The sequence below is a fragment of the Andrographis paniculata genome, unplaced genomic scaffold (assembly GCF_009805555.1).
Source record: "Andrographis paniculata isolate CXL003 unplaced genomic scaffold, ASM980555v1 Contig50END, whole genome shotgun sequence".
NCBI lineage: Eukaryota > Viridiplantae > Streptophyta > Magnoliopsida > Lamiales > Acanthaceae > Andrographis > Andrographis paniculata.
Genome location: NW_026137585.1, coordinates 1,414,243 through 1,426,398, shown reverse-complemented (window position 1 = coordinate 1,426,398; position 12,156 = coordinate 1,414,243). Strand labels below are relative to the sequence as shown.

At 34.1% G+C, this 12,156-nt stretch overlaps 1 protein-coding gene across 2 annotated transcripts; it reads left to right on the top strand.

Annotated features, from left to right (window-relative positions):
• Positions 1-1,262: 1,262 nt before the first annotated feature.
• LOC127253428 (1,4-alpha-glucan-branching enzyme 3, chloroplastic/amyloplastic) lies at positions 1,263-10,241 on the top strand. Of its 2 annotated transcripts, none has more exons than XM_051278027.1 (21): positions 1,263-1,605; positions 1,732-1,803; positions 2,053-2,117; positions 2,288-2,962; positions 3,196-3,362; positions 3,455-3,544; positions 4,328-4,403; positions 5,136-5,243; positions 5,980-6,070; positions 6,196-6,297; positions 6,547-6,649; positions 7,212-7,349; positions 7,457-7,528; positions 7,691-7,780; positions 8,406-8,483; positions 8,558-8,665; positions 8,770-8,859; positions 9,197-9,301; positions 9,375-9,460; positions 9,572-9,626; positions 10,048-10,241. In XM_051278027.1, the coding sequence occupies exons 1-21, from the start codon at positions 1,331-1,333 to the stop codon at positions 10,078-10,080; spliced, it is 2,679 nt and encodes an 892-aa protein (XP_051133984.1). In that variant the 5' UTR covers positions 1,263-1,330; the 3' UTR covers positions 10,081-10,241. The 2 variants fall into 2 exon arrangements, with proteins under 2 accessions (XP_051133984.1, XP_051133983.1); XM_051278026.1 differs by having other exon boundaries at positions 3,190-3,362.
• Positions 10,242-12,156: the final 1,915 nt, after the last annotated feature.

Genomic DNA, 12,156 nt, shown 5'->3' with positions numbered 1-12,156 from the left:
TTTTTACAATTTTCGTCTGTCACATTCAAAATTATTAATTTTATATTTTAGTAAAAGTAATCATACACCAATATCAAAATACTTTTTTTATTTATCTAAATTACAAACATACTATTACACATAAATGTGACACTCTCCCCCCACTCAAAGTTGCAAATGCCCTAGCGCAACGCCATTTGAGTGCATCGACGTTGTTTCTTTCATATTATGCTCATCAACCGCGAGGTTTGCCATAACCGACCTACAACTCGCCTACTCTGCCGCTCGTCTCCAACACCATCCGGGACACCCATGTTGTGACTTCTCCATTCTTCGCCCCGGAATAGTCCTCGACTTGGTTCCGCTCTCACGAACGAAGCTTGCTCACCTTGGCGCACCGGCACTGTCGAACATACTCCTTCTCAAAGAGCACTCCACCCTCGAATGTCATGTCCAGTCTAGATTAGATATGCTCTTCCTTGTCGTGCCGCCTTCAGCATGCTCCTCCATGAAGAATTGCTTACCGGTTTGCTTAACACTTCTTACATAATTTCAGTAACTAATAAAATATTATTATTTTTTAATTTATTATAAAACTCCGAAAGGGTCCCTTTGGATCAAGAATACCAAATTTATAATTATACTAATTAATTATTTTAATTTTAATTTATAATAATTTTTATTATATCATATAATTATGTTTACTAATAATTTTTTAAATATTTATTAATTATAACTCTTCTAAATTTTTTTATATCTATCTAACTGTGACATAAGGTAGAAGAAGTATTAAATATTCTCTCCGTCCAAATTCAAAAAATTCATAATATTATTATTTTTTTAATAAAATTAATATTAAAAATTCCTTTCTAAAATGAAGATAGGAACAAATCTTGACGCCTTCGGGTGTGTTTGTTTGGGGGTTTGGATTTTGAGTTGAGATTTGAATAGTAAAAATTTTGAATTTGAATAGTTGTATGATGTGATATAAATAGGTGATGATACAATGTTTTGAATGTAAAATTGATTTTTAGTATAATATAAAAAATAAAAAATAGGGGTGTGATTTGATATTTTTGGGAAGAAAATTTTGAATAAACAGTGAAATTTTATCCAAATCCATCAAACGAACACACCCATGTCATTGCCACGTAATTATGTACGTACGTAATATAATTTGTCTTGTCGGACAGCTCACCTGCGAAGCACCTTGGAATAGCGGTTTTCCACGTTATAATAATAATAATAATAATAAAAAAAAGAGAAAAGATAAAAATGAGAAAAATAAGGATGGAGTAAGCTGAAGGGAGGGGTTTAGTTAAACCCTTCGTTGTTTTCAATCTCCACTTCCATGGCTTCTCTAGCTCCCACATACACGCCTTGCATTTCCTTTAACCCCCTCAATTCGCTTCCTCCTCTCAATTCCGCCGGAGTTCGAGTTTTCTTCCCGCCCATCCGTAGCAGAAAGTTTAGTTGCAAGTGCTCTGACAGCCAGCAATCGCCTCAACAGAAGCAATCCCAGAGGCCACGTAAGAAGCCCCAGAAGCTTGATGGAATTGACCCCGTCGGGTTCCTCGACAAGCACGGTATTTCCAATAAAGCGTTTGCGCAGTTCCTTCGCGAGAGGTAATCGATAAATCTGCGTGTTGTCAGTTTCTGGCTAGTTTTGAGCCCGTGTTGTTTATCTTTGGTTTAGAACGAGAATGGTCAATTTTCGGAGAATCGTGTTGAGTTTTGGATGGATTTTTACAGGTACAAAGCTTTGAAGGACTTGAAGGATGAAATTTCCAATCGATTCTACAATCTCCAGGAGCTGGCTTCGGGGTTAGTTTCTGCTTAACGGATTTTGAATGTTCTTCAGTTATCAATTGTATGTATTGAATTGTTGATAGCATGTATAAGTTGCGAATTGTGCTTCATTTAGTGAATTTCGGATCCTGATAATAAAATGTAAGAATGGATGTGGTTGTGAATTGATTTCTTGTGGATTGGCCGAGTTTGAATTTGATTCACGTTGTTCAATTTGAGTTTTGATTGTTTTTCTTTCTTTAATTTTTTTCATTTTCTTTCCAGGTTTGAAATATTAGGCATGCACAGGAATGCGCAACACCGTGTAGATTTTATGGATTGGGCACCAGGTTTTGCTAATTTTTGGTTTTTTGGACTATTAAGTGCAGTAAGAAAATGATACTTAGGGTAATTTGTGCGGGAATTTTATATGTGTGTTGCTTAGTAAATGATTGAACGAAGAGTTTTATCTGTGTCTTTGACTTTTGAAGTTCATATACATTGAAGCCTCTGGTGACAGGTGCTCGGTATTGTTCTTTGGTGGGAGATTTTAATGGTTGGTCGCCTACAGAAAACTCTGCAAGGGAGGGCCATCTCGGCCATGATGATTACGGGTACTGGTTTATAATCCTCGAAGATAAGTTAAGGGATGGGGAAGAGCCAGATGAAGTGTACTTTCAACGGTATAACTATGTTGATGGCTATGATAAAGGTGACAGTGGTGTTACAGTTGAGGAAGTTTTTAAGAAAGCAAATGAAGAATATTGGGAACCCGGTGAAGACCGCCTCTCAAAATCACGATATGAGCTTGCAACTAAGTTGTATGAGCAAATATTTGGTCCAAATGGACCACAAACAGAGGAGGAAATGGAAGAAATAGCAGATCCAGAAACGAGATACAAGGCCTGGAAAGAGAAGCATAAAGATGATCCACCAAGTAACTTACCACCATGTGATGTTATTGATGATGGAAGTGATGGTGAATTTACGGTCGTCACTGATCCTGCTTGGCAAGAGAAATTCAAAAATAAGAAACCTCCTATTCCCTATTGGCTGGAGACTCAAAAAGGGAGAAAAGCATGGTTGAAAAAGTATAGACCTGGGATTCCTCATGGAAGCAAATACAGGGTGTACTTTAACACTTCAGCAGGATCTGTGGAACGAGTTCCTGCTTGGGCTACTTATGTGATTCCAGGTCACCTAGTGTGCATTGATACTTAATTGTTGCATCACTATAATTCTGCTTCGAGTTAGAAATGTTTATCTGATACTTAGTAACTTAGGTAATTTCAACAATCATAGAAACTATATGACCCATGCACAAGCTTTGATGCTTGTAAACTTTATAATATTATTTAGTATAACTTGCTACAATTTTGTCCCAATTAATTAACTTAATTGAACTCTCGTCCTCAATTGCAGTAGCAGATGGCAATCAATCTTTTGCTGTTCACTGGGAACCACCTCCTGAACATGCATATAGATGGAAATATACTCGTCCACCAAAACCAAAATCCTTGCGCATATATGAATGTCATGTTGGGATAAGTGGGCAGGATCCTGGGATCGCTACATTCAAGGAGTTCACTGAGAAGGTACTTGCTTGTACTTCATATCAATTTGCAGTCATCACATTGATTCCTGTGGTCAAATATTGAGGTTTTACTTCTTTATCATGTCAATCTAGGTCCTACCTCATGTGAAGGAAGCTGGATACAATGCAGTCCAATTGATTGGAATACTAGAGCACAAGGATTATTCCAGCGTTGGCTATAAAGTATGTCAAATTATATGGCACTCACTGTTAGTCTGTTATGGAACCTTATTGAATTCATTAAGCGATCCCTATGTGCTTGATGATTGTTGCAGAATATATATATCTAAAAAATATTCTGGCACAGAATGAATTAGTATAGTAGTTCATTTTGTTAGGGATAAGTGGCGATTTCACAGCTCACACTTATTATCTATTGCCGGTTTAATATGCACAAAAATTTCAATGCTGCAGAAATTCATTAGCATCATGGCAGCAAGCCTGTAAATTGGAATTATATAGCATTGTTGCAATAGAAAATTGTTCTTACTTTTCATTTTATACTGCTAACTCAGTACTTACAAGTTAAAATACAAAAATTATTAATTGGTTTTCTTCTCTTTTTCCTGGAAATTATCAGTTGATGCAGTAAGCCACGGATTGAGATAAATCTGTGTTGCTTCTTCATAGGCTTTTGTTGATAATTGGTTAAGCGCCAAAACGCAGAATCAGTTACCTCAACTTTCATCTTTTGACTCTATTTTTGCTGGGTTGGTTGATCTTGCTGAAGCGATGTCTTACTTGCACCTTAGTAAACCTTCATATCTTGAAGTGGGCTGTGTTTTTTTTTTTTTTTTTTTTTTTTACCTTAATGTTTTAAGATTTAATGAACAATCACCTTCTGAAGTTTCAAGTGATCCTCATCTTATTGAAATCATGTTCTTCAGTTCTGTTACCATATTCATATTATTATCTTTCCCCGTCCTTACAATTCTGTTAATTATATGACTAAACCATATTTTTCAGGTGACAAATTTTTATGCTGTAACCAGTCGTTATGGCACACCTGATGACTTCAAGCGCTTGGTGGATGAAGCACATGGTTATTTTAAGTTTCATTAGTTCTATGGTTATTTTAAATTTCCTTAGTGCCAGATTATTGGGTTAATACTCAATAACTTGGAAGTTATGTAGTACTTTAAAATTTTATAGTTCATTAAGGATGTCATTCTTTGTTTCTCACTGCTTTGAGTAACTGAGTAATTAAGATATTGGTGCTAACATAAGGATGTAGTTAATTTGCGGTTTGGAGGCGGGGGGTGGGAGAGGTGGAAAAGGTCTTACATAGATGGGAAAGGGTGTGATATGTACATTGAACATACTAAAGATCGGAGAATAGTATTTTCAATGAACTAGAAATGCATAAGTGAGTCAAATGACCTTTTTTGTGGCTTTGTTCATTTGGCGGAATTACCGAGTTTGCACTTCATGCTTCTGTGTATGTTGATGACTCTCGCTATGGTCTTTATTAGATATTTTAGGATGCTTACTTATGAGTAATGATTGATTCTCCATTCTATTAACATCAATGCTCACTTATAATAATAATAATAATAAGTTCCAAAACAAAGCTTATCATTCTATAATTGGTGTTGAATATGGGATTACATTCCACTGTTTTTTATGGTCTATAATGTGCTTAGGGATTGCACAAAATTTTGTTTGTAAACTATTAGAAGAAACAATGTTTGTTAGCTTTTAATTCTAATAGATACAGATCTCAGGACTGAGTGCCATATATACTGTAAACTAAAATTCTTAGTATCCTGTGCAGGACATGGCCTGCTTGTCCTTCTAGATATTGTCCATTCTTATGCTGCACCTGATGAGATGGTTGGGTTGTCATTTTTTGATGGAGCAAATGATTGCTACTTCCATTCTGGTAAATTGTTTCCTACAATTACTCCCTCCTTGAGTGATTCTGGCACCAATATCATTTATTTTGCCCAACATTTGTTGTAAACAAAACCAAATTCCAATAATGACCAGTTACATTCTGAAAGTGGGGGGAGAAGTTTTTGATAGTTTTGTTAAACTGAGGCATTTTTGTTGAATGAGATTGAAGCTTGTTTTAATCTGAATGCTATTTGATGGATTCCCCTGAAAGATTATCCTAATCATGATCCTTGTCTTTTTTTTTTGCAAGTAAAAAACAATACATACTTTATCACTGGCTTGCAATATAAATTTACCCTCTAGAATAGAGATGAATTATAGCTTACTACCTAAGGCAACAGAAAAAAATTAAATTAAAATGTATGGTTGTTTTCTTCAGCGGGTTTTAATTCAGATTCTTTTTTTCCTTCATAAACATCAAATCAAATGATTATTATTATTTTTTTATTTTATATTATGTACAAATTTATTTGACATTCAAAACATCACATCAACATCTATTTATATCACATCAAACAATTATTTAAATTCAACTTTTTACTATTCAAAAATCCAAACTCACAAACAAACACACCCTATGTGTTTTAGGTTTCAATAATTGTTTCATGTATCCAAAATGGTAGAGTAAAGGGAAGGATGGGATTAGATTTTACCATTTATGTCCAAAAGTATTTTCTAAATTGTCTTCTAATTGGTTTATTAAATTTTCCTTGCTTTTCCAGGTAAAAGAGGCCATCACAAATTTTGGGGCACCCGAATGTTCAAATATGGGGATCATGATGTTTTGCACTTCCTCCTTTCAAATTTGAACTGGTAACCGGGCAGCACCAGTACTCTACTCTCAGTAAACTTAAATGTTAACTGCCCATTATGCTTTCAACGATCAGTTATCATTCATTTAACTTTAATTTTGTATTTTGACACAATGACAATTTCAGGTGGATGGTGGAGTACCAAGTTGATGGCTTCTATTTTCATTCATTGTCATCAATGATGTATACACATAATGGATTTGCTACTTTAACTGGTGATGTAGAGGAGTAAGGCTTCTTTTTGCTTAATATCTCTGATTACAAATTGCCTTAGTTTAATTTATATGACATGCTAGAGAGCTGAGGATGACCAGGTTGAATTCACACTGTAAGCTGGTTTTGTGGTTATAAAATGATTCATAACTGATTTTTAGGATTATATTTGATTGTCATCGAAAGCACTATCAACTAAAAAAAAATAGCGAACTTTGTGTGCACTACGGTTTTTCTTAGAGGGTAATGTTTTTTCTGTTTCAGGTACTGCAATCAGTATGTTGACAAGGATGCTTTGCTGTATCTCATACTAGCAAATGAGATCTTGCACATTCTCTATCCCTATATAGTGACAATTGCTGAAGATGTAAAGAATTCATTACCCACGTTACTTATCAAACTGTGGTTTTTCATTTCACCTCAACACGTTTTCTTTTTCACACAATGCAATGCTGATTATTGTTTCAACTCTCTTGTTTAGGCAGGCTACATAACTTATTTGATGCTTTTAAGTCATTTTAAAGTTTGATATGCTATAAGAATATTTAAAGTATTGAATGGCAGCCAATGATGCAGATTGCAGAGTGCTCTAGGAATTGGTTTTTCTTCTAAATTTGACTGCACTTTTTCCGAATTTAGGTTTTACTTGGCCAAAACTCCTTAAAACCTGGAAATATTATTTTCGCATTGTAGTGTAGCTGTTGAACTAGGATCAAGCAGACTGTTTACTGTTCATCTTTTATACTGTGATTTAAAAGAGGCTCAAGATAGAAATATCAGAGAATTGTGCTTGCATAGTGACCAACATACATTGCTCTTCTCTCTCTCTCTCTCTCTTTGTCTCTGCATGCATGAGAATTTATTTTGTTTTATGGCAGCCAAATAGTCTTGCCTAACCTATCTAATGTTTTGTTGCATTTACTGCTTAGGCCACACTTTATCCTGGACTTTGTGAACCAACTTCTCAAGGCGGCTTAGGCTTTGATTTTTTCGTTAATCTCTCTGCCTCAGAGTTGTGGTTTTCCTTCCTTGAGAATGTCCCAGATCATGAATGGAGCATGAGTAAGGTTGTTTTCTGCAGTATAAGTTCTTTTGGTTCAGTTTTCATATACACAGTTGAATATAGAGGATGCTGGTTCAGCTGGTTATATTAAAAATTCTTGCTTACTTTTAGATTGTAAGCACATTGATTGGAAACAAACACAGTACTGACAAGATGCTTCTCTACGCTGAAAATCACAACCAGGTGAACTGTCATCATCTCTCTTACGATCAATATACGCTTATCTTTTTTTGTGCATCCTGTCTATGCCACCTGCCCTTTGATGAAGCATTCTTGTCATAGTTAAAAACTTACACAAACTACCTGTTGGAAAGAGTACATTAATGTCATTTTCTTTTTCACCAGTCCATTTCTGGTGGCCGGTCATTTGCAGAAATACTCTTCGGCTCAGAAAGCACAGGAAAGATGTTGCTGAGAGGTTGCTCATTGCATAAGGTAAATAGTTCCATCCTCTATTATTTTCTCATATTATTTACCATGCAAGTTCAAGTTAATTGTTTTGAATACTGCTGTTATATCTTAATCTCACTGTCATGACTTTTCGAAGCATGATAAGCCACCGACAAATAACAGTCAGGGCAGATTTGGCCTGACCAAGTCCCTACCCTACTTTTTACCCCCCAAAAGTTACCCTTAAGCGTGGACATCAGTTCAATAAAAAAGTAATTAATTAATGATGTTTTATTATATGTTTATAAGGTATGAATTGCTATCATGTAAATATATTAACTGATATCAGCCCTCCACTTATATATTTATAAGGTATTAATTGCTATAGGATACTATTTCATCTAACAAAATATTAACATCATTTAAACATAACATAGTATTAGTTCTAACCGGATGTTTTATCACTCCTAATATCTGCTAATACTTTGAGAAAAAACTTAGTAATCGTAGTAAAAGAATTTTATAAGCCATGAAGTATATGTCTCTCTTTGTTCTTTCTCCTTTGTTCTGAGTTTTTTAAATCATTGTTCAATGAGCTGTTGTACGTGACAATGCCAAACTTTAAATTTGACTCTTTTTTTTATTTTTCTTTTTCTTTTTTAATCTACAGATGATCCGGTTAATTACATTTACAATTGGAGGTCAAGCATACCTCAATTTCATGGGCAATGAGTTTGGGCATCCGAAGGTGAAATTATATTCATTTACTAGGAACATATAAAATCCAAGCCCTAGTTTATCAATTGCTTTTTCTCCCTCCAGCGGGTGGAGTTCCCCATGCCAAGCAACAATTTTTCGTATTCGCTGGCCAATCGCTGCTGGGATCTATTGGAGGATCAACTTCACAAAAAATTGTTTGCGTTTGACAAGGTAAGTTGAAAACGAAGATGTTACTGTTTGTTTGACATCATTCCACCCTACATATGTATCCATTCATTCTTTTAGTTATATTCAAGACAATATTACTCTTTCAGGCCATGATGAAATTGGACGTAGATAGCAGAATACTCGAAAGAGGTCGAAAAGGCCTGCCCAATATTCACCATGTCAATGACAATACAATGGTAAAAAGGTTTCCTTTCTTGTAGGGCAACACAGGTCGAGCTGCTCAAGTTGATCTTGAGCCAAGATATATTAGGCTTAATTACTTGCAGATCTCGATTATATAATATATATTATCCTTTTAATAGTATCTTTTTGAGCTCAAGTAGATGCAAATTTGAAATAAAGCTCAACTTTGAAGTTACTAATAAATAAATCAAGTTCACCTCATTGAGCTAAACTTCGATTTAGCTCTACTCATTTGCAACCCTGCTTCATGTAAATACAATTTATTATTAATTTTTTTTATTTTTTTTTTGTATAGTGTCCAATACACTGATGCACTGCCTTGTGGACCAGGTGATATCATATGCGCGAGGCCCTTTCCTCTTTGTCTTCAACTTTCATCCCACAAATTCGCACGAAAAATATAGCATAGGTGTTGAAGAAGCTGGGGAGTATAAAGTGAGTGTCCTATCTGGAACTCAAGTTCTATTGGATAGTTTTTTTACAGCTGATTCATAAATTACTCGTGCAGATCATTCTGAATACGGACGAAGAGATCTACGGTGGTGAAGCATTAATCCACCAGGATCAGTACACCCAACAAACCATTAGCAGAAGGTTGAGTTGTTTAACTTAGGACATTTTCACATGAAGAGATTTCTTTCTTTAAGTACCTTCAGCTGTCTAACTTTTTCTGTATTATTTCTCATGCTATTCTTGAATTCGCAGAATGGATGGTGCCAGATATTGCTTGGAGCTTCCCCTCCCGAGTAGAACAGCGCAGGTTAGTGTCCTGCAACCTTTTTCCTTACGATGCATGATCAATAATCAAGGCCTCTACCATAAGATAGAATTATGTCATATTCAAACCTATATGTTCTTTTGGTAGATCATACGGGTCTTCTTTGTGTTTTCAGATGTTTGGATTATAATTTTTTCTAATAGAAAATAGACTATAGATCTATGTTTACTAAATGGTAATAATATATGTTTGTTATTTAAAACAAGTGTTGTTTGTTCATAGTAGTAGATTTGCTATATAGATATATATGTATATTATATGAACATAAATGTGTAGCTATATATGTGTTGTCTGTCATTCGAGGATGTAATCATTAATATATAGTTATGTATATGTATATATATATATATATATGTAGGTATATTTTGTGTGAGATCTAATATAGTGAAGCTGTGTGTTGCAGGTGTACAAATTAAGTAGGATTCTGAGAGTATAATGGCAGTGGCTGATTAGTGATTGTATTTGCAGAATAGGCGACCAGTCACTCACATGTAAGAATTTTACTTGCTTTAATTCAATGTTGCAACTTTGATCATTTTATTTTATTGTTACTAATTACACTATTATGATATATATATATATATATGTACATCTGTATATAGTACTCTATAATTTCGAATGTTTTGATGTTTGTTATCCATCAAAAAATCAAATTTAAGAAAAAAATGTTGGACATACTGGACCTAATAAGAAGGAATCAAAGCCCAAAATTAGCCATGACAAAGTCAAACATATTCTATTGGAAAGTTTATATTTGTTTTTTTTTTTAATAAAAGAATAATAATATTTGATTTATTAATAAAAATGTGTAATATGACTTTAGTTTTTTTAAGGATATTTTTGTAAAATATGGATATTTTTGTATAGTGATTATTTTTAATATAATAAAAAATAAATATTTTTGAATCAATCAGTGAAATTGATTAAAATAATAGGAATGAGGACAAAAGCTCCCTCCGTCCTAAATACCGCATATATTATTAATATACTGTAAACACAGTATTTTAGGAAGGATGTAATTAGTAGATAAGTAAGAATGTATTAGTAAAAATAATTATCTTATAATATAAATAATTATAAATTAATATTAAGATAACTAATTAATTTAATTAAAATTAAAAAATTTAAAATAGATTAAAATGTGTGATCATTTAAAAAAAAAAAAAAAGAAAGTCACTTGGTATGTGTGACTGACAGTATCTGAGACGGAGGAAGAAATTGGAAAAAAATCAAAACACGTCCAATATAATTAAAAATAATAAAAATTTCAATATAATTTTTTTATTAATTTAAGTCTCATTATAAATAATTATAATCAAAATTGATCCATCATTAAAATATCAATAAAAAACGCCGACATGACAGCTGAGTGTGTCGTTGACAAAATAAACACGACCGTGTTCTATATCAACACGGCTGTGTACGGCCATAATTTTCCTGAAGGTCGTTCTTTCATTTCTTCTTTTTTCATATCCATACGTACCCAGCAATTGGAGTTGAAGCAACACTCAAGCTAAAGTCAGAAACTATATCGGAGCCAGCGGCTCAGGAATATAAACTGGAGTTGTGGGTTAAGGATGTAAACTGAAGGCGCCGGATTGGAGAAAAAACTGATGCGGACGGGCCGGGTCGTCAACGAATTAGATGATATGGCTGAAGGAGATGTCGGTCTTTTTTTACGGTGGTCCACCGGGAGGCCTCATACTCGACGAAGACATCTTTGGCGATATAGTTGGCTTCGGGGAGTGATCGTCTTTCCATTCAATCAGATACTCCATTGTCTGATGGTGTGGCTGTTGATTATCTGACTTGACTTTGCCATAGCTCTAGTCCTAATTGTAAAAGTTGTACTCCGGCGGCAGCGGAACTGATGATTGTGAGGGGCAAATGGTGGTACAGGGAAGGGAATAATTGGGGGATTTGTGTTGGAGGGGGAGATGAGGATGGGAGATGAATGAGAATTTAGGGTTAGGATTAGGATTGGGGATAAAGAGCTTGTGACGTGATAGTGATAGTGATAGTGATAGGTAGGCAGAGGAGTCTGCAAAGAAGAATACGAAGAAGGAAGAAATATAAAACAACCGTATTAGTCTGTAGAGAAGAATATGGAGGAAGAAATAAATGATATAGGACGGCGTTGATATAGCACACAACCATGATTTTTATGTCAGCAACCCAGTCAATTGCCATGTCAGCATTTGTTATTGATTTTTTAATATTGAAATTAATATTGATTAAAATTATTTATAATGATAATTAATTGATGAATTTTTTATTATAGGACCAAAATGGATTATTTTCAGTTATATTGGACCGTTTTAATTTTTTCCCAAAATAATAACAAAAGAGATGCCTACAACACCAGTCAAATTTCAGAGTTATTTCACTTTTTTTTTTCTTTTTTTTTTTCCTTTTATTATTATTTTTATTTATTGCATTTTAATTCCCACATTCTTTAGTCCATTAATTTTAGCTTTTTGGGATTTTTTATTAAATATTTACTGTTATTTTG